At 41.1% G+C, this 22736-nt stretch overlaps 1 protein-coding gene across 1 annotated transcript in view; it reads left to right on the top strand.

Moving 5' to 3' along the window:
• The first annotated feature begins 218 nt into the window (after window positions 1–218).
• EFCAB10 (EF-hand calcium binding domain 10) overlaps window positions 219–22736 on the top strand; it is a 32455-nt gene continuing 9937 nt past the window's right edge. The window contains exons 1-3 of the mRNA XM_004448803.4: window positions 219–398; window positions 16337–16501; window positions 16608–16695. Of these exons, the coding sequence (XP_004448860.1) occupies window positions 290–398; window positions 16337–16501; window positions 16608–16695 (362 nt within the window). The 5' untranslated portion in view covers window positions 219–289. The remainder of the gene's footprint in view (window positions 399–16336; window positions 16502–16607; window positions 16696–22736) is intronic.

Here is a 22736-nt window from a genome sequence, read left to right as displayed (position 1 = left end):
AGTACTGAGCTAGATGATCGACACAGAAACAGGTAAAGACAATCCGGCCGAGTCTTCAGCCCCGGTGGGGACGGGGACATTCCGTGTACAAGGAACCAGCACTCGTCCCCGCGTCTACCTCGCCCCCACGCACCCCAGGTTGCCTCCGCGGCGGGCGGTGGAAAGCCGAGCCCTGGCGGGCGCCCGCGGGGGCGGGGCCACGTAACCACGCCGGGCGGGAGGGGCGGAGCGGTCCTCCTGGTCAGCCGAAACGCCTTCTGGTCGCATAGCAACGGCCCTCTTCCGAGCCATGGCGGCTGCCGGAGACCGGGAGAGCGCGGCCAGGGATTATTTGGAAAAACATCGGATCATGCAGTTGCTGAAACATCTCACCAGCACCCTTCTCTTTTCCCAGCCGGGTAAGAGTCTCGCCTGCTACTCTACTTTGGATCCCAGTGGCCGCCCCGCACTGAGCGGGCCCTTCCCTCCCTCCACGCCAGCACTCTGCGGGGCTCGCTACCCTCCCTGATATCTCCCACCTCCGTACTTTAACACCCTCTCTTCTGCTTTTCCTCTTTCTGACGCATGCTGCTGTTAATTAACTCTGGCCTTAAATTAAACAAATATTTATTGAATGACCTCTTTGCCAGGGACACGGGATCTGCGCAGACCCCACGAATCCAAGGAGGTGGAAGAGAGAGTCCGGGCCGGGAAGCCCGGCTCCTGGCTCCTTCCGTAGTACTATATGAATTTTTGTCTGTTCTGGAAAATGGGGATAACAGTAGTACTCATCTCATAGGAAGATGGGGAAAATTAGATGAATAATATAAAAGTCATCTTTGTGCCTGGCAAGCAACAGATGATTCCAATGGTACCCCTATCCTCAGAGAGTTTTTAATCTGGTAAAGAGACTAAACAGTTGATAGGGCAAGAGGGAAAGGTGTTCTTGAGAAGATAGCTTTTCCTTACTTTTTTTTTTTTTGACATCTGTAGCAGTTTGATATGGTTATGAATTCCAAAAATAGATATTGGATTATGTTCTTAATCTGATCTGTACCTGGGCATGATTGAGTTATGATTAGGGGTGGGGATTCACAGATAAAAGGCATAGCAAAGAACAGAGCTGAGGGTTTCTGATGTTGGAGTTTTCATGTGAAGTTTGACACTGAAGCTGGGGCCCCAGGGAAAGAGACAGAGCCGTTTGCCCGATAGCCTATGGCTAACCTTGTGGAGAGACGCAAAGCTTAGAGAGCCTCATAGTCTACAGCTGACCTTGTGGAGGAAAACAGAGGAACAGAGCCTAGAGGAACCCAGGAAGCCTGAACCCTCACCCTGCTGATGTCTATCAGCAGCCGTCTTGCTCCAACACGTGGAAATAAACTTTGTTGAGGGAAGTAACTTATGCTTTATGGCCTGGTAACTGTAAGCTCCTGCCCCAAATAAATACCCTTTATAAAAACCAGCCAGGGAAGTGGACTTGGCCCAGGGGTTGGGGCCTCCGTCTACCACATGGGAGGTCTGCGGTTCAAACCCCGGGCCTCCTTGACCCGTGTGGAGCTGGCCCATGCGCAGTGCTAATGTGCGCAAGGAGTGCCCTGCCACGCAGGGGTGTCCCCCGTGTAGGGGAGCCCCATATGTAAGGAGTGCGCTCCGTAAGGAGAGCCGCCCAGCGCGAAAGAAAGTGCAGCCTGCCCAGGAATGGTGCCGCACACACGGAGAGAGACACAACAAAAAGAAACACAGATTCCCGTGCCGCTGACAACAACAGAAGCAGACAAAGAAGATGCAGCAAATGGACACAGAGAACAGACAACGGGGGTGGGGGGGAGAGGGGAGAGAAATAAATAAATAAATCTTTAAAAAAACAACAACAACCAATTTCTGGTATTTTGCATCAGCACCCCTTTGGCTGACTAATACAACATCTGAACCCCATTTACAAAGTTTGAATCATTTAATAATTTTTGAGTGGTATATAGTAAATGTTAAGCTCAAATTTTTATTTAAATTATTATTAAACATGGTTTTATGTCCTTCTCCCCAGGGTGCATCATTGTAATTTGCTAGCCTCCATATGGAGTAAACAAAATGCTAAAATTGTCCATTTGCTTCCTTGTAAAGAAATGGAAGTACCAAAATTCTGACTTTGCCAGAAACTACCCAACCAATGTGATCATGTATTAATAAAGGGATCAATAAAACAATAAAAACTCTGCAACAAACAAAATATATAGAAAGTGAAAAGTGCAAAGGAATTCTCTTAAATTTTTTAATCCACTGGGAAAAATTTCTATCAATTAACTGATTTTTAAAACCTTTTTTTTAAAAAAGTGAGAAGCATCTTGCTGATCTTTGTTACTCTAATGTTGAAACTAATCTGTTAAATGCAGCAATAATTTCTTTATAATTATTAAGACAAAAAATATTATGAGTCATTATTAATGTATCCAGTGAAATAACTTAATTGTTATTTTTGATAACCTGATTTTAATGCTTATTCATGTTTACAAACTAATAATCATTATATATTGAGACAAAATTTCATTTTTCCCATTTTAATAAGTGATAAAATCATTAAAATGTCTTGTTATATTATTATATAAGAATAAGTGAATTGCCAACATATTTTTTAGATTTTATTTTGATTTTTATCAAAGTATATGCATATGGTTTTAAAAATCAAAAAGTACTCCAAAGTTTATAAGGAATAATAGCAATCCTCTGCCCATTCCCAGTTCCTAATCCACAGAATAAAGGACTTTAAACTCTTAAACTATTTCCTTTACTCTTTATCTTGGTATTTCTTAAAAGCAGGTGTATATTACCATTTCTTGATTCCCCCCACACATACACAGGTTTATATATTAGCTTTATACTATGGAAGGTGAAAATTTAGCTCTATTACACATGCACACACACACACACCCTTCTGTTCACACTCACACCCACATCTTCCTAATAAAGTTGGACTGTAATTTTTGTATGGCCAGTATTCAGAATTTCCATTATTATATAACTCTTCACAGCTAAGCTATATAGTATGCTCTGATTATATTTCCCGTGTTGTTTTCCTTGGATTTAATAATATTCCATTTTAAAATTTTGCTTAATTTTCTGCATAATTATCACTAATTCATATCTTCTTTTTGCCAGAAGTATAGATCTTCCCTTGATTATATTACATTCATCAAGTAACCATACTCCCCTGGAGCTCTCTCTTCCTGCCCCTGTCGGTACTGATTGCTCAACAACCCTGCTACACAGTTGTTATTCTGGGATTTCCCTCACACTGATCCCAAGAATTTTCTTTGCCTCTCTTGGGTGTGAAAGCCTGTGTTTTATGTCCTCTGATCTCCCTATTTCTTGCTTTCCTCCCTTTTTCTAGTGGAACACATCCTCTAGTGATTTCTTAGATAATGTGCTTTGAGAGGTAAATGTTTTGAGAACTGCATGTCCAAAAATGTTTATCTTACACTCAAAATTTGTTGAGAATTTGGATAAAATTCCTGATTGGAAAATATTGGCTTCAGAATTTTGAAAGCATCCCTCCATTGTCTTCTTACTTCCAGTGTTACTCTGAAGAAGTCTGATGTCATTCAGGTTCTTGATCCTATGTACAGTTATGAGACATGTTTTTTCTTTCTGGAAGAGTGTAGGTTTGTCTTTTTATCTGATCCCCGTTATTGTTTTTCATGTCTAGATGTCTTGTAGTATAGTGGGTTTCTTTTTTTCTTTTTTTTAAGTCATTATACTAGATACTTGTAGTCTTTTTCAATTAATAGAATTTTTTCCTTTGGTTTAGGAAATATTATTTGTAGTTACTTTCCTTACCTATTTTCTTCTTTCTGGAACTATTATCAGTTTGTTATTGAACCTCTGGTCTGATTTTTCTATTTTTCTTTTGTTCTATATCCTGTCACCATCTCTTCATCTTCTTGTTCAACTTTCTCAAATTTTATGAACGTTTACTTTCCAACCTATCTATTTCAATCAGATTTTTCAATCAGATTTTTTAACATTCAAGATGATGTCATCTGTTTATTTTAAGAGCAAACTGTTCTTTTTCATGGATGCAGTTATTGCCTCCTATTTATTTAAAGATATTATAGGTTGGTTTTTTTTTAAGATTTTTAAAGTTTTCCGCTCCCTGCATTTCTTTCCACCCATTTCCTTTTTTCTATTTTTTATACATTTGTCTTTGCCCTTTAGATTAGAAACTTTACTTACATATCTAGTAAGCTTTGCCTAATCCCTCATACTTAAGAGTAAAACTAAAAAAAGTTGATTAGCTGCCCTGTTTGCATTGGCAAGGCTTGTTGATTCGTGGACTTCACTGTATCAGACATAGACCCAATTTTTTCTTTGGAGGACACCCAGATATCAGTTTCTTGAGATATTTTCCTTTGATCAGTCAGTGTCTCTAGAGAGAAATACCACTATCAAAGGGACTAAGAAGGTACGGTGCTAAGTTTGTCTGCCAGCCACTCTCATTCATTATACAGACTTTCACATAACACCCCTATTATCAGGACAGGCTCAGACCCATTTTTAGCTGTCTTTAGTGTCCCGAGTACAGATAATCCCTGGTACCACCTTTTAAGGGAACAAAATGCCAGGCTTTTGCTAAGGTGGAAGAGTTACCTGACTGGGCATGGTAGGAATAGAGTTCTGAAAATGTCTCTTGTATACTTTCATCCAGTTCTCCTGTTTTCAGCCCTACTTACATCTCTCCCTTCAGAAGTACCTAGTTCAATTCCTGACTCTTCTGGAGGTCTACAACACCATTTGACTTCTATCTTAGCTTCTCCCCTTGCCTGCAGTTAGCATTGACCTCTGTTAATTCTGCTACATCACTTACTACATGTCCATTTACTTTCTAGTTCTTGTCTTCTTCCAGTGTTCTGTCAACATCTCTAATGCAGTCATCACCTCCTCTCCATTCTCTGTCCTTGTAGGGTTTTGTCTAACTTTTCCCTTTACTGTCATTTTAGCGGTATTTAGAAAGAGAATGGAGATACTACTGCTTATCTGCTACTTACAGCCAGAAACCTTAACAAATAATTTTCAATTATTTGTTAAATCATGTTTAGTGATTCCAATATATATATTTTTTAAGATTTATTTATTTATTTCTCTCCCCTTCCCCCCCACCCCAGTTGTCTGTTCTCTGTGTCTATTTGCTGCATCTTCTTTTGTTCGCTTCTGTTGTTGTCAGCGGCTCGGGAATCTGTGTTTCTTTTTGCTGCTTCATCTTGTTGTGTCATTTCTCCATGTGTGCAGTGCCATTCTTGGGCAGGCTGCACTTTCTTTTGTGCTGGGCGGCTCTCCTTATGGGGCGCACTCCTTGTGCGTGGGGCTCCCCTACACAGGGACACCCCTGCATGGCATGGCACTCCTTGCGTGCATCAGCACTGCACGTGGGCCAGCTCCACACAGGTCAGGGAGGCCTGGAGTTTGAACCGCGGACCTCCCATGTGGTAGACGGACGCCCTAACCACTAGGCCAAGTCTGCCGCCCCAATATATTTTAAATGTAGGTAGATACTTAATTTCAAGTTCATACAACAGAAAGAGACAAAAACTGCTTTTATGACCTGATACTTAAAATGATTCCATTTTCTGCTTAAAAAAAAAAATGTTTTAATTCTAAATGATGAAATCTGAAATGTTTAAGGCTGCTATACTATAAACCTTCCCACAAAATAACATTAAAATGTTGGATATAATATGACAAATATAAGACAGGCCCTCATATACCCAGCGTAGTCTCAGCATGGAATTACATTCAAAGAGGCACAGTCATTCCAGCAACCAAGAGTTAGAATGGAATCAGAAAGAAGAGTCCAACTCATAATCTATTGCAAAATCACTCAAGGGGAGCAGATGTGGCTCCAGCTGTTGAGCACCCACCTCCCACATGAGAAGTCCCAGGTTCAGTACCTGGTGCCTCCAAAAAAAACAAAAACAAACAACAAGCAAACAGATGAAAAAGCAATTCAGCATTGCTTATGTGACTCAGTGGTTGAGTGCTGGCTTCCCACATATGAGGTCCCAGGTTCAATCCCCAGCCCCAGTACCTCAAAAAAACAAACAAAAAAAAAACCCTCAGAATCTCCTTCCTCCCGTTTCCCAATCTGTGACACTCAGTTCATATCCAATTCTTCTGTGTCTGCTTCTCCCTTGCCTTTTTTTCCCCAGTTCTTTATCATGTCAACCAAGTTGTGTTCGGATTCCTTTGTTTTGTTTTTCCAACACTAGAACCATGAACCCATCTGGCAAAAACAGAATTCACCTTTCAAAGGTGGAACTGGAGAAAGAGAATCTAGGCTAATAAAGGAAAACTCCCTTTAGCTAAAGGGGATAAGAAAGTCTGGGAATAGTTACACATTAATAATATAATCTCCATCACACGAATAATTTAAATAACGATCAATTAAAAACTGAGATGCTGTTACTATGTTTAACAATGTGATTTCCTTGAAATATCTTTACAAACTCCAAAGTGGGGGAGGGAAAACCACAGGTTAGGAAACACTGAGCCAAGATAAGGAAGTTAAAAAAGTTAAAGAAGAGTTTGGTTGTCATACAGGGGACACACAGTGCTTCTCCGAGTTTCCCAAGTTGTCTTGCGGCAGAGGAAAGTGGACATGTATTGAATGTCTGGGACCTTAGCCTGAAGCTGCAAAGCAAGTCTCTTTGAAGTCACTTGTTTTATCCTGCAGATACGTCCACTTCTTAATATAAATGTTTTATTTTACTAACAACAGAGTATGATTGATGCTCAGGAAGATACACTTTTCTTTTTTTTTGACAGACTGGGGCCACCTCAACCACTGATCCACATTGGCTCCGCCAAGTTGTTTTTTTCCGTTTGTTTTTCTTTCTTTCTTTCTTTTGTTTTGTTTTCTTTTTAGGAGCCACCAGGAACTGAACCTGAGGCCTCCATGTGGGAAGCAAGCACTCAACTGCTTGAACCACATATGCTCCCAAGATACACTTTATCTGGTGTCTTTGTAAAGCCCCTGGCATTATGACATGTATCCCTGCTTGAAACTATTGGAGAGTTACAGAAAATAAGACTCGATAGTTTGATTGGGCTATTACTGTTCACAGTCCTGCGTCCTCGATTCCAAAATTCTAAAAGCCCTGAAAACCCAAAGTTTTCATAATTAATTTAATAGCAAAACCTGACCTGACCTGAAATAATTTGGTAGGAAAACCTGGCCTTATATAAGGTGTACTGGGAAATATAGTCCTTGGCTGGGCAGCCATTTCCCAGTGACAGTTCCTATGGAAGGAGAGAACATGAAGTTTTAGAAGATGACTTTAATAAAGTTAGAAACTTTATTTTAAAAAACCGGGGTGGGGGAAGGCTATTATATTAACCCAGGTGAGAGATACTGATATATGGAAGTGATGGGAGTGGTGAGGATGAGATGAATTTGAGAGCTATTTACTCAATAAACTCTCTCCTGACTGATTGGATTTGGGAGTTGAAGATGCTTCCCAGATTTTAGTTCAAATGTGGTAAAGTCTGCAAGTTTTAGAAACACATTCCCTGGATTCGTACTAGCTGTGTGGCCTTGGGCAAGTAACTATTGAGAGGAGTAATTAAAGTAAGCCAGATAAAATGCTTAGCACAGTACCAAGCACATAGCAAGGGTCAATAAATATTAGCTACTATTAAGACGTTGAACTTGAGGTTTGTTTCCCTTAAAGAACTGATTGTCATTATCAGCTGACATTTATGTAACAGTGACAATTTGATGCTGGATGGACCCCACAAAATCATGTCCTTAGAGCTAATCTATTCCTGTAGGTAATTATATTATTTCAATATAGGACCTTTTGATTAGATTACTTCAGTAAGGTATGACCCAAGGAGGGTCCTAATCCTCTTACTGGAGTCCTTTATAAATGGGATGAAGATAGAGAGAACAGCAGAGAGAAAAGTTGCAGATACAGAGAGAAACCCCTAGAAACAAAGAGAAGGCCCCAGAAGCCAAAAGCTGAACTCAACACAGAAGTAGAAAAAAAGCCACAGGAGCAGAGAGAGAAAGCCATGAGACCAGGCTGATGGAATCAACAGAATGCAGAGAGAAGAAGCTAGAAGCTGAAGCAATGAAACCTGGAACAGAGGGGAGAGACCAGCAGATGTCTCCATGTGCCAGTCTTTGGGAAGAAAGCATCTCCTGATGATGGCCTCATTTGGGCACCTTCATGGCCTCAGAACTGTAGTCTTGGCAAACCAATAAAACCCCACTGTAAAAGCCAACACATTTATGGTATTATGCTTCCAAAGGCTTTTAGCAAACTAAAACATTTTGGTACCAGGAAAGTGGGGTGGTGCTATACAAATAACAAAGATGTTAAAAAGGCTTTTAGAATAGGTAAGTGGTAGATTAGGGAAGAACTATGAGATGTTTGATAGAAAGGGCCTAGATTGCTTTGAAGAGACTGTTGGTGGAAATATGGACACTAAAGATCCTTCTGATGAGGACTTAAACAGAAATGATGAATGTGTCATTGCAATTTGGAAAAAGCCCTTGTTTTTTTGTGTTTTTTTTAAGATTTATTTTTATCTATTTCTCTCCCCGTCCCCCCCCATTGTCTGCTCCGTGTGTCCATTCTCTGTGTGTTCTGTGTCCGCTTGCATTGTCATGTGGCACCAGGAAACTGCGTCTGGTTGTGTCATCTTGCTGCATCAGCTTTTTGTGTGCAGTGCCACTCCTGGACAGGCTGCCCTTTTTTCACACGGGGTGGCTCTCCTTGTAGGGCACACTCCTTGCATGTGGGGCACCCTCGCGTGGGGATGCGCCTGCTGGCACAGCACTCCTTGTGCGTGGCAGCACTGCACGTGAGCCAGCTTACCATTGAACCCTGGACACTCCATACGGTAGGTAGATGGACACTCTGTCAGTTGAGCCACGTCTGCTTTCCCCCTTGTTTTAAAGTGGCAGAGAATTTGGAAAAATTGTGTTCTGATGTCAGATGAAAGGCAGAATTTGAAAGTGATAAAGCTTGGATATTTAGCTGAGGAGATTTCAGCATATACTAAAATGTGAAAGGAAAGAGATAAACTGAGAATTGAACTCCTGGACACCAAGAAACTAGGAATTGATGGTTTAGAAAATTCTGAGCTTTCAGAACACAAGTTCCTGGAGAATGGTGCCCCATGTGAGGACTTAAATGAACATGGAACCAGTGAGTCATTTCAATGCAAATCAGGATTAGGATTAATGTTGCTTCTGGCAGCTTTTAGCAAACTAAAACAGTAACCTATGATGTTTGTCTTTTTCCCCAGATGTCTAGAAGATCTAAATATTAATTTTAATGCTTGTCACTGCGTGTATTAATCAGACAAAGGGGTGCTGATGCAAAATATCAGAAATTGGTTGGTTTTTGGGTTAGGAGCTTACAGATACCAGGTCATAAAGCATAAGTTACTTCCCTCACCAAAGTCTATTTCCATGTGTTGGAGCAAGATGGCTGCCAGCATCCATGAGGATTCAGGTTTCCTGGGTTCCTCCCTTCCAGGGTCTTGCTTCTCTCTGGGCTCAGGGTTCCTCTCTTCCTGGGGCTTGCTTCTTTTTTTCTCTGTAAGCTTACTTCCCAGGGCTCCAGCTTAAGGCTTCAGTATTAAACTCCAACATCAAAAACCTTCAACTTTGGGAAGCAGATTTGGCCCAACGGATGGGGCATCCGCCTACCGCATGGGAGGTCCAGGGTTCAAATCCAGGGCCTCCTTACCCTTGTGGTGGGCTTGTCCATGCACGGTGCTGATGTGTGTAAGGAGTGCCCTGCCATGCAGGGATGTCCCCCACATAGGGGAGCCCCACGCACAAGGAGTGCACCCCGTGAGGAGAGCCACCCAGCATGAAAAAAAAAGCGCATCCTGTCCAAGAGTGGCACTGCGCACGTGAAGGGCTGAAATAGCAAGATGCTGCTGTGCCGCTGACGAGAATACAAGCAGACACAGAAGAGCTCATGGTGAATGGACACAGAGAACAGACAACTGGGGGGGGGGGGGCGGGGAGAAGAGGAAAGGAATAAATTTTTTTTTAAATCCTTAAAAAAAAAAACCTTCAACTTCGTCCTTTGCCATGCTTTTTATCCCCACCAAGGGGTGGGGACTCAGTGCCCTAATGACGTGGCCCAGTCAAAGCCCTAAACATAACTTAATCATACCCAGGTACAGACGAGATTACAAACATAATTAAATATCTATTTTTGGAATTCATAACCATATCAAACTGTTACACTCCACCCTCTGAATTTTAAAAAGACACTACCGTATTCGAAAAAACCTTAAATCAGTAACAATGCAAGTACTAAATCATATCACAGTCAATTTAAAGAAATACAGTTTGGCTTGGGGCAAAATCTTGTCTGCTATAGACCTCTGAAACTTACAAAATAATATATCTGTTTCCAGTACACAAATGGACAGACAAAGGATAAACATTTTTATTACAATAAGGAGAAATTGGGAGGGAAACACAAGTCACGGGTCCTGTACATTTTAGTAAACCTGTAGGGCATTCTCCATTAGATTTCAGTCTAAGAGTCATTCTTAAGATGATGGTTTCTTAGCCTTGGTGCCTTATGGGAAACCACCCTTTCCACCAGTTTGCCCAATGGCCATTTTCTTGGTTCTACCCTCATCAAGCATCTGTGTGTCGACCAGGCTCCAGACCTCAACTTCCATGGGTTTTGGGGTGATTGCCACACCTTACCCAATCTTTGGGTTAGAGTTTTAACCCCCCTAGTACAATGACCTGAAGACAACATTCCCCCTAACCTTTGACAAATAGGCTCAACCCACTCAGAGCAATGAGTTGACCATCTTGCCTTCACTAACCTTTGGCACACAGGCTCAACCCTCTCAGAGCAACAGGTTGACCACCTGCCCTTTGCTAATCCATGGAGGACAGGTCCACCCCTCTCAGACCTGTGGGGTGCTGACCTTAACTGCCATAATTCTTGGTGAATGTGCTCCACCCTCTCTGTATCCTGGGGCAGCAAAGCTCTCCCAGAACATCAGATGAAAATCTCCACCCTCTTTAACTGCTGGTGCAAACTCACCCTCTCTGTACACATGGGTGGGTTTCCTCTCTTGACTCAAGGTGATGTGTTAATTCCAGATCTCAGCTTCCATGGTTTTCTTCTTAAAGCTGTTTCTCCTTCAATCTCTCTTTTCCATATCCCTTTAAGTCTAAGCTGACAGTGGTTTTGTTCATACAGTTCTCTCAAAAACCTTGTTGGTTTAGCATGCAAGAAGCAGGGGTCCAAGCCATCAGACAGTAAGACCTTCCACAAGTCTTTCCAAGATAACTGCATCTTCAAACCTGATTTACAAGTTCCAAGTTTAGTTAAGTCCTCCAATGGGGCACTTTCTTCTGGGAGCTTGATTTCCAGAGACTTGGAATTTCCAGAATTAGTTTCTGTTTTCTTGTGCCTAACAGTTCAGTCCTCAGTATATCTCTCTTGTCTAGCATTTTGCTATAAGCTACAAGCAGAAGCCAAGCCACATTCTCTGGATTTACTTTGGAAATTTCTTCAGCTAAATGCCCAGGTTCTCCATTTTCAAATTCTGCCTTCCATAAAACACCAGGAGTTAATCTTGTTAAGTTCTCTGCAACTTTAAAACACAGATCACCTTTCCTCCGGTTTCCAATAATAGTGTCATCATTTACTTCTAAGGCATCATAAAAAGTCTCTTTAGCATCCATATTGCAGTCAAAAGTCTCTTCAAAGTGATCTAAGCCTTTTCCATCAAGCATCTCACAATTCCTCCAAAAAACACCTTACCCATTTATAAAATTATTCCAGCATTTTGGTAATTGCAAAAGCACTACCCCACTCCTGGTACCAAATTCTGTATTAGTCAGCCAAGAGTGCTGATGCAAAATACCAGAAATTGGTTAGTTTTTATAAAGGGTATTTATTTGGAGGAGAAACTTACATTTACTAGGTTATAAAGCACAAGTTACTTCCCTCATTAAAGTCTATTTTTATGTGTTTGAGCAAAATGGCTGCCAGCATCTGTGAGAGTTCAGGCTTCCAGGGTTCCTCCCTTCAGGGTCTTGCATCCCTTCAGGGTTCAGAGTTCCTCCCTTTCCAGGGTTTGCTTCTTCCTGGGCTCAGGTTTCCTCTCTTCCTGAAGGTTGCTTTTTTCTCTGAGCTTACTTCCCAGGGCTCCAGCTTAAAGCTTCAGCACTAAAAGCCAACATCAAAAACCTTCAACTTTGTCCTTGGCCATGCTTTTTATCTGTGAGTCCCCACCCCTCAATGTCCTAATGACATGGCTCAATCAAAACCCTAATCATAACTTAATCACAGCCAGATTACAAACCAGATTACAAATATAATCCAATATCTATTTTTGGAATTCATAACCATATCAAACTCCTACACTGGGATTGTATTAACTTAGGTGGTTAGCAACATTTGGCTCTTCCTTTCATGTTTTAAAAATACCTTGAGAAATCTATGTGGCTCAAGCAATTGAGCTCCCACCAACCACACAGGAGGTCCCAGGTTCAGTTCCTGGTGCCTTCTAGAGAGGACGAGCAATACAGTGAGCTGGCATGACAGGCAGGCACAGCGAGCTTACGCAACAAGATAATGCAATAAAGAGGAGAGAAAGAGACACACGTCAAACTAGGGAGCTGAGATGGCTCAAGCAGCTGAGCACCTCTCCCCACCATGGGAGGTCTCAGGCTCTGTTCCTGGTACCTCCTAATAAAAAGACGAGCAGACACAGAGAACACACAACAAATGGACACAGAGAGGACACAGCAAGTGCAAATGAGGGGGCAGGGGTAAGTAAATCTTTAAAAATAAATAATTTTTCGGAGCAGATGTAGCTCAAGTGATTGAATGCCTGATTCCCATGTACAAGGTCCTGGGTGCAATCCCCAGTACCTCCTAAAATATATATATATTTTATTTTACACATATATATGCTATTGTAAGCAATTTCAATTTATTTTTAGGAGGAGGCAGAGTTTAAATTATAAACCTGAACAAACATCACAGTATCCCGTGCAGTTTAAAAGATATACAGCAATAAACCTGGTTTAGATTTTCATCAGAGTAACTGTGACAGTTAGAAATTATTTTATGATTTGTATACCCACAGGAATAGACTAGTTTATGTCCTTAAACTAATCTATTCCTGTGGGTATGGTGGACGTTGAATGCATTAAATGTAGTTGAGGGGCCTCTGAATTCGATTTCTTGATAAGAGCTTGTTAAGGCTTTTGACTGGACGATGAAGTAAGGCATGACTCAGGTTGATATAAATGGAGACACAGAGAGAGACACACAGGAAAAGGGAGCTCTGACATAGTTGATCCGGCCATGTGAAAGACGACTCCAGGTTTGCCTACAGTTGCAGAAAGTCAGAGAAGCACTGCAAGATAGAGAGGAGGCCCAGAAAGAAAGCCCTATGTCTTGTTGCCCACAGCTGAGCTCTGGGAGACTAGATTCTGGAGGGGAAGGCAGAGACTTTGGCAGAGATCAGCAGCCATCTTGTTTAACCATGTGGCTGATCAAAAGGATCAACACTAGCTGACTTTGGTGAGAAAGCACCTCTGATGTTTCTTGATTTGGATATTTCACTCCCTCAGAACTGTAAGCTTTTACCCCAAATAAATCCTATTTATAAAAGGCAACCCATTTCTAGTACTTTGCATCAGCATCCGTTTGGCAAACTAAAACAGTAGCACATGTAATTCTGTTAACATTTGTTTACTTACTCTAGCCTTAAAAAGAAATGTAGTGAGTTGAAATTAGACTTGGCCTTTTTCTGTTTCTGATTCGATATATAATTCAGGAAGAATCAACAGAAGACTATATACATGAAGATGTGATTAGTAGCCTATTTGTTGCTGTAGTCTATTAAAATTTGTACTGATAAAACCTATTAGATAAAAAGTTGTCTACTCTGGTTTCTTCAACATAAAAACAAGTGGGGGAAAAGATGGAGGGGAATTCTATAGATTAAGAATGATTTAAAAGACACAGGGAGCAGGGAAGCAGATGTGGCCCAAGTGATATGGCCTCTGCCTACCATATGGGAGGACCTGGATTCAATCCCTGGGGCCTCCTGGTGAAAAAATAAGAAAAAGTGTGCCCATGTGATGAGCCGAGTGCCTGCGCAGTGAGCTGAGTACCCATGTGGGTACCCGTGTGGCAAACTGAGGGCCCACGTGGTGAGCCGAGTGCCCATGCAAGTGCCTGTGTGGCAAGCCATGTGCCCACGTGGTGAGTCGAGTGCCCACACGAGTGCCTGCATAGTGAGCCTGTGCCCACATGGCAAGCCAAGTGCCTGTGAGCTGAGCCAAGTGTCCACACAAGTGCCCGCATGGTGAGCCAGCGCCCATGTGGCAAGCCAGTGCCTGTGCAGTGAGCTGAGTGCCCACACAGTAAGCTGAGTGCCTGCGCTGTGAGCCAGTTCTCATGCAAGTGAGTCACACAGCAAGATGATGATGCAACGAAAGAGATGAAGGGGAGAGTCAATGGGAAGCACAGCAGAGACCAGGAACTGAGATGGCACAACTGACAGGGAATCTCTCTCCACGTCAGAGGTCCCCAGGATCAAATCCCCATGAATCCTAGAGGAGAGAAGACAAAAAGAGAAATAGATACAGAGGATTACACATTGAATGGACACAGCAAAAACAGCAGGGGGGAAGGAGGAAAGAAAGAAAAAAAGACCTAGGGAGCAGATGTGACTCAAGCAGCTGAGCACCTGCTTCCCACATGGGAGGTCCTGGGTTTGATCTCGGTGCCTCCTAAAAACAAACAGTAAGCAAACAAACGAAAAAAGCAACTCACGGAGCTGCTGTGGTTCAGTGGTTGAGCACCAGCTTCACATACAATGTCCCTGTTCAATCCCTCGCCCTGGTATTAAAAAAAAAAAAAAAAGACATAGCAACCTCTTACAATATGTGGATCCTATAGAATACTGACTTTTTTAAAGTGTTTAAAAATTATGACATTTGTGAGAGAATTGGAAATTTGAATATTGCCTGGCTATCTGATGATTTAAGAATTTTTTGATGAATGAATGATGTGGAAATGTGAAAAAGGAGTCCTTATCTTTTAGAGATACACACTGAAATATTTATGAATGAAATGGTATAATGGCTGCAGTTTGCTTCAAAATAATACACAAAGGGAGGAGATGGATGGGATTTAGTGGAATAAGATTGGCCATCAATGGTCATACCTGCAGCTGGTGATGGGTATATTGGGGTTCATCTTACTTTTATCTGCGTTCAAATGTTTGAAATTCTCCATAATGACATAGTTTTAAAAGATCATTTAAAAAGAAAATATGAGTAAAGTCTGGTACTGAAATAAAATGGAAGGCAATAGGAGTGGTATTTGTCATTTGAACTGCTGCCTTTTTTTTTTTTTAAGATTTATTTCTCTCCCCTTCTCCCCATTGTCTGCTCTCTGTGTCCATTTGCTGTGTGTCCTTCTGCGTCCACTTGCATTGTCAGGCAGCACTGGGAAACTGTGTCTCTTTTTGTTGTGTCATCTTGCTATGTCAGTTCTCCATATGTGAGGCACTGCTCCTGGGCAGGCTGCGCTTTTTCATGCAGGGTGGCTCTCGTTGTGGGGCACACTCCTTGCACAGGGGACTTCCCTACGCAGGGGCGCCCCTGCATGGCATGGCATTCTTTATGCGTGGCAGCACTGCACATGGGCCAGCTTAGCACATGGGTCAGGAGGCCCTGGGTGTTGAACCCTGGACCCTCCATATGGTAGGTGGAGCCACGTCCACTTCCCTGAACTGCCGCATCTTTACTTCTGGCTTCTTTTCATCACGATTGTCCTCCTGCATTATTTCTAGGAAATTGATTGATCTTCATTTTTCACATTACTTGAATAAAAGATACCGTTTATTCAAAATACTGTTTTTATGTTAGAAATGAATTCTTAATGCTCCTTAATTGGAGGACTATATTTATATAAGATCTGTTTTTATCTATATTTTACCCCTTCTTTTAACTCAACAACTTCTTTACCACATCATGCTGTTCCCTCTTTTTGGTTTTCGACCATGTCTGCTAATTAGAATCACTTGGGGAGCTCTTTTTTAAAAATCCCTATGTCCAATATCTGTAATTTTTCATTAGTTATCTGGGGTAGGCACTTGTATATGTTGTTATTTGATTATTCAACATCTGCCTTTCCTGCTGGACTGTTTTATGAAAGCCTTGTAGCCCTAGTGTCAAGTACAGTACCTTGCACACAGATGTGTAATAACTGTTAGATGACTATTTCCATTTGTGATATATTTTCATTTCACATAAAAAATAACTGAAATTATTCTTTTGCAGAAAAACCAAGAGAATATTTAATAGCTCTATTGGAACGATTGAGAATTGCCAAAATAACAGGCGTGGCTTTTCCTTTCTTTATGGATAACTCTAATATTGTATCTATGTTTGAGATGATGGACACGTCGGGTAAAGGCAGCATATCGTTTGTGCAGTATAAAGAAGGTATCTTCAAGTTGAGATAATATTTTGTGGTTATTCATAATAGAATCTAGTTGGAAATAATTCTCACTTTATAATATTTTCATTTCCTCTCATTCCACTTTTATAGCCCTTAAAACCTTGGATCTGTGTGCTGCAGGTGAAGTTTTAAAAGATGACGGACATTCTATAACTTTGGATAAATTCAGGAATGAAGTGTAAGTTTATTCTTTTCTTTATTAGAGAAGTCGGTTTACAGAACAGTCATGCATAAGATACAGGATTCCCATATATTACTCCACCACCAACACCATGCATTGTTGCAATTTTATAATTGTGCTATTAATTAAAGTCCATGGTTTAACTTAGGGTTCCCTGTTTGTGTAGTGTAGTTCCATGGATTTTTTAAAAAAATTTATTATTCTGTTACGATATTTACAATCTTAACATTTCCCCCTGCTGTTATGTTCACAATGTTCTGCTATCATCGCTACCATCCATTGCCAAAACATTTCCATCATTCCATATAGGAACCCAGTACATTTTAAGCCTTAACATCCCATTCCCTATCCCTCCCCCATCCCCTGGTAACCCATATTCTAGATGTTGACTCTATGAGTTTGCTTATTCAAGTTATTTCAAATCAGTGAGATAATACAACATTTGTCCTTTTGTATCTGGCTTATTTCACTCCACATGATGTCTTCAAGGTTGCATGTATCAGGACTTCATTCCTATTTATGGCTGAATAATATTCCGTTGCATATATACCACATTTTATTAATCTACTCATTGGTTGATGGTCCCTTGGATTGCTTCCATCTTTTGGCAATTGTGAGTGATGCCACTATGAACATTAGTGTGCAAATAACTGTTCAAGTCCCTGCTTTCAGTTATTGGGTACATACCTAGTAGTGGGATTGCCAAGTCATATGGTAGTTCTATACTTAGCTTTCTGAGGTACTGTCATCCACAGCGTCTGCACCAGCAATGATTGAGTGTTCCTATTTCTCCACATCCTCTCCAACATTTTATTTTTTTTTAATCAAATCAATTTTGATACATATTAATAAAGCATAAATAGACTCAAAGTGCTATTTGGTATAATGACATTGTTGTTCATTCATCACTTCAGTACTTATTAGAGCATTTTCATTATTCTGATAATAACAATAAACAAAAACAGACCAAAAAAGCTCTATTGATTTGCATTTCCCTAATGGCTGATGATGTTGAGCATCTTTTCATGTGCTTTCTGGCCATTTATGTATCTTCTTTGGAGAGATATCTGTTCAAATCTTTTGCCAATTTTTAAATTGGATTATCTTTTTGTTGTCAAGTTGAAGGATTTCTGTATATATTCTGAATATTAAACCTTTATCAGATATGTGATTTCCAATTGTTTTCTCCCATTGTGTTAGGTCATCATTTTACTTTCATGATAGAGTCCTTTGAGGTACAAAGGTTTATTTTGATGGGGTTCCATTAATCTATTTTGTCATTTGTTACTTATGCTTTGGGTGTAAAGTCTAAGAAACCATTACCTAACACAACGTCCTGAAGATGCTTCCCTACAGCTTCTTCTAGGAGTTTGATAGTTCTGGCTCTTATAGTTAGGTCTTTGATCCATTTTGAGTTGATATTTGTATAAGGTGTGAAGTAGGACTCCTTTTTTTTTTTTTAATGCAAATAGAGATCCATTTTTCCCAGCACCATTTGAAGAGACTATTCTTTCCAAATTGAGTGGTCTTTGCTCCCTTGTCAAAAATCATTTGGCCATATTGACTGTAAATGTTTGGAAACAGAAGTGATGGTAGCATTTTATACTATATTAGTGAATGTAATTAACAGTGCTGGTATGTGTGTGATTGTAGTTTAGAGGGAAATTTTAGGGTTGTGTATGTTACTAGAAGGAAAGCTAAAAGCTCAAACACGGGACTGTATAACATAATGAAAACTCTTGTGGACGATGAGCGTGGTCAACAGCACAAATATAAGAATGTTCTTCCATGAACTAGAACAAATGTACATTACTATTATATAAGGGGTTAATAGGGTGGTATATGGGAAAAATATACCTAAGGCCAACTATGGATATACTAATATTCTTCTGTCAATAGTAAAACAAAAATTCTGCTAAGAGAAAGAAACCAGGCACAAAGTACTACATACTGTTTGATTCCATTTACATAAAATGTAAATATAAACAAACTTATAGAAATAGAATTAGATTAGTGGTTATATATGGTAGGGGAAGGATAGAGGGATTGAGAGGCAACTGCTGAAGTGGTAGGGGTTGTTTTTTTTTTGAGTAATGGAAATGTTCTAAAATTGATTGTGGTGGTGAATGCACAACTCTGTGATTACACTAAAAGCCACTGATTGTGCACTTTGGGTGGATTATATGGTATATGACTATATCTCAATAAAATTGCTTTTTTAAAAAAATCAGCTCTTTCCACCATTTTGGAGCCTGTGGCGGTCTGCTGGGAACAGAACTTCTAAAATGGCAAATATGTCTGGAAGACTGTGGTCCAAAGCCAATTTTGCTAGCTATAAGCTAGCACCAGAACCAGAAGGAGCACACAGCCCTTCTTAAAATTGAAGGCTTTTATACCCAAGATGAAACTGAATTCTCTTTGGGCAAAAGATGTGCTTATGTGTACAAAGCAAAAAAACAACACGCTGACTCATGGCAGCAAACCTAACAAAACCAGAGTAATCTGGGGAAAGGTAACTCATGCCCAGGAAGTAGTGGTATGGATTGTGAAAAATTCCAAGCAATCTTCCAGCTAAGGCCATTGGACACTGAATATGTGTGATCCTGAACCCCTCAAGGATTTAAACCTTTTGAAAAGTAAATAAAATTGTTGGGGAATAAAAATCAGTTGGTCATAAATATCAGGGCTGATTTCTAACCTCTCAATTCAATTCCATTCCATTGGTTTATATGTCTGTCCTTGTGCCACTGTCATGCTGTTTTTTCTGTTTTTGTTTTTACCACCTTCACTGCTTTCATCTGAGGCCATCCACCACTGTCCTTTGCCTAGATTACTGGTTAACAGCCTTCTACTTTGTCTCTCTGCATTCTTTCTTGCCCTTCTGTAGTTTCCAGCCAGCAGCCAGGAGTCCTTTTTTGTTTTTTATTATTGAAATAAAAATTTGCTGATGCACATCTAATGTGTTTCTCATCTCACCTATTGTGTTTTTCATTCCCATGAGCTCTGTTACTTTTCTATTCAGGATTTCAGATTCTTCTTTGATGTTGTTTATTTCTTTAGCCATATTGTCTTTCAACTCACTAATTTGATTTTGGAAATTTGTGTGCATCCCGTTAACTAGTTCTTTCAAATCCTGTGTCTTTTGTGGGGCTTTGACATATTCCTTTTATTGGGCCGTGTCTTCCATTTTCTTAGTATGGCCTGTAATTTTCTGCTGATGTCAAGGCATCTGTAGTTTACTCAGATGCTTGTAGGGATTTAGTGGCAGTAGGCTGTGTGTTACTGCTGCTCTGACTCTTGGTTCAACCTGGATTGTTAGGATTGTCCCTGTTAGTTGCTCAGAACTGGGCTCTGGACCCAGTGATGGGTTGCAGACCCACTTCCTAGGGCCTTGGGAAGGGAGGCTATAAAGGACAGAAAAAGATTCTTATTTATTTTTTAAAATTTTCTCACATACACTTCCTTGGTCTGCTAGCAGATGACAATCTTTGGCAGCCCTCACAGTTTAAATGCCTGGTTGGAGTGTGTTTGTTGCAACACAGACAGGGTCAACCTGATAAAGGTTTTTGCCTGGAAGGTAAGAGCCTTGTAATTCAAACTTTCTCAGAGACAGTTCTCCAGCCTTCTCTGGCAGACCCCTCCCTTTTCCCCCGGGTAGAAAATAATTCCACTCCACTCTGAGTCTTCAACAATTTCAGTCCTGGTTAGTTGAGGAGATTGGGAGGGTCCTATCTCTTTAGCCCCTTGCTGGCTCCCAAAAGCAACAGCGTGGCCCCACCCGGCCTGAAAGGGCTCATGAGACAGAGCAGACCAAATTTGTAGGTCAAAAGCTGAGTCAGGGGAAACGGACTTGGCCCAGTGGTTAGGGCGTCCGTCTACCACATGGGAGGTCCGCGGTTCAAACCCCGGGCCTCCTTGACCCGTGTGGAGCTGGCCCATGCGCAGTGCTGATGTGCGCAAAGAGTGCCCTGCCACGCAGGGGTATCCCCCCGCGTAGGGGAGCCCCGCGCAAGGAGTGCGCCCGTAAAGAGAGCCACCCAGCGTGAACGAAAGTGCAGCCTGCCCAGGAATGGCGCCGCCCACACTTCCCCTGCTGCTGACGACAACAGAAGCAGATAAAGAAACAAGACACAGCAAATAGACACAGAGAACAGACAACCAGGGGAGGGAGGGGAATTAAATAAATAAATCTTAAAAAAAAAAAAAAAGCTGAGTCAGCCTTAGGCTGTGTCCCTCTCTCTCCCCTTTCCTGGGGCGGTGGGTTCTTGGAGTCCCCTTTGTATGTAGTAGGCTCAGAGGGTTGAGAATTCTAAAGTGTGTTTAGTGTGGGGGAGGGTACAGGCAGTAGCAGCCACTGGTTTCAACTCAGTTTTGCCATCGTTGTGATTCTCCTTTGTTCCTTCTCTCTTCTGGGCAATGTCCAACCTATGCCTGGTGCCCTGAACCCTAGAATATCTTTTTCCAGGCTGTTTCATCCTGTCCTCTAGCTATTTTTCTGGCAGAGAAGAAAGCCCCATGTCTTTCTAATCCACCATCTTCCCAGAAGTCCCCATGCTGTTTTGATTACTATGGCTTTGTAACAAGTTTTAAGATCAGGAAGTGAGTCTACCACCTTCATTCTTCTTTTTCAAGATGGCTTTGGCTATTTGCGGCCCCTTACCCTTCCATATAAATTTTTTTTTAATCTCCGCCCCCGACCCCCACCGCAGCTTTTTTGCTTGCTGTCTGCTCTCTGTCCATTCCCTGTGCGTTCTTCTGCATTTTTGCTTGTCTCCCTTTTTTTGTTGTCGAGTCACCTTGCTGAGCCAGCTCTCTGTGGCACTTGTGGGCTGGCAGCACTCCGCAGCACCCGGGCTGGCAGGTCTCCGCAGTGTGCGGGTAAGCTTGCCTTCACAAGGAGGCCCCAGGATGCGAACTCAGGGCCTCCCATATGGTAGACAGGAGCCCAACTGATTGAGCCACAGCCACTTCCCCTTTCCATATAAATTTAATGATTGGCTTTTCTATTTCTGCAAATAAGATTGCTGGAATTTTGATTGAGATTGTGCTGAATCTATAAATAGCTTTGAGCAGGATTGACATCTTAGTGATATTTAGTCTTCCAATCCATGAACACAGAATGTCCATTTATTTAGCTCTTCTTTGATTTCTTTTGCCAATTTTTATGGTTTTCTTTGTATACATCACTTACATTCTTAGTTAGGTAATTCCTAGACATATTTGATTCTTTTAGTTGCTACTGTGAATGAAATTTTTTTCTTAATTTCTTCTTTTGATTGGTCATTGCTCGTGTATAGAAACATTATTCATTTTTGGATGTTGACATTGTAACCTGCTATTTTGCTGAATTCATTTATAAGTTCAAGGAGCTTTATTGTGGATTTTTCAGGGCTTTCTGGGTCTAGGATCATGTCATCTGCAAATACGGGAAGTTTTACTTCTAGTACCATGTTGAATGACAGTGGTGACAGTGGATATCCTTGTCTTATCCCTGATCTTAGAAAGAAGGCTTTTAGTCTTTCCCCATTAAGTAGGATGTTAGATGTGGACTTTTCATATATGACCTTTATCATATTGAGGAAGTTTCCTGCTATTTCTAGAGTCCTAGGTGTTCTTATCAAGAAGTTTGCTGGATTTGTCAAATGCCTTTTCTGCATCGAGATGATCATATGGTTTGTTTCCCTTCATTCTGTTAATGTGATGTATTTTCTTTAACTGATTTTCCTATGCTGAACCAACCTTGCATGCATGTCATGGATAAATCCCACTTGATAAGTGTATAATTCTTTTAATATGCTGTTTGATTCAATTTGCTAGTATTAGGTTGAAGGTTTTTGCATCTATATTCATAAGAGATATTGGCCTGTAGTTTTCTTTTCTTGTGATATCTTTATTTGGCTTTGGGAAGAAGGTGATGTTGGCCTCATAGAATGAATTAGGGAGTCTTCTCTCCTCTTCAGTTTTTTGGAAGGGTTTGACCAGAAATGGAGTTAAGTCTACTTGGAATGTTTGGCAGAATTTCCCTGTGAGGCCATCTA

Source organism: Dasypus novemcinctus, chromosome 5 (assembly GCF_030445035.2).
Source record: "Dasypus novemcinctus isolate mDasNov1 chromosome 5, mDasNov1.1.hap2, whole genome shotgun sequence".
NCBI classification, from domain to species: domain Eukaryota; kingdom Metazoa; phylum Chordata; class Mammalia; order Cingulata; family Dasypodidae; genus Dasypus; species Dasypus novemcinctus.
Note: the sequence above shows the minus strand (reverse complement) of the source record. Positions and strands in the feature narration are given on the sequence as shown.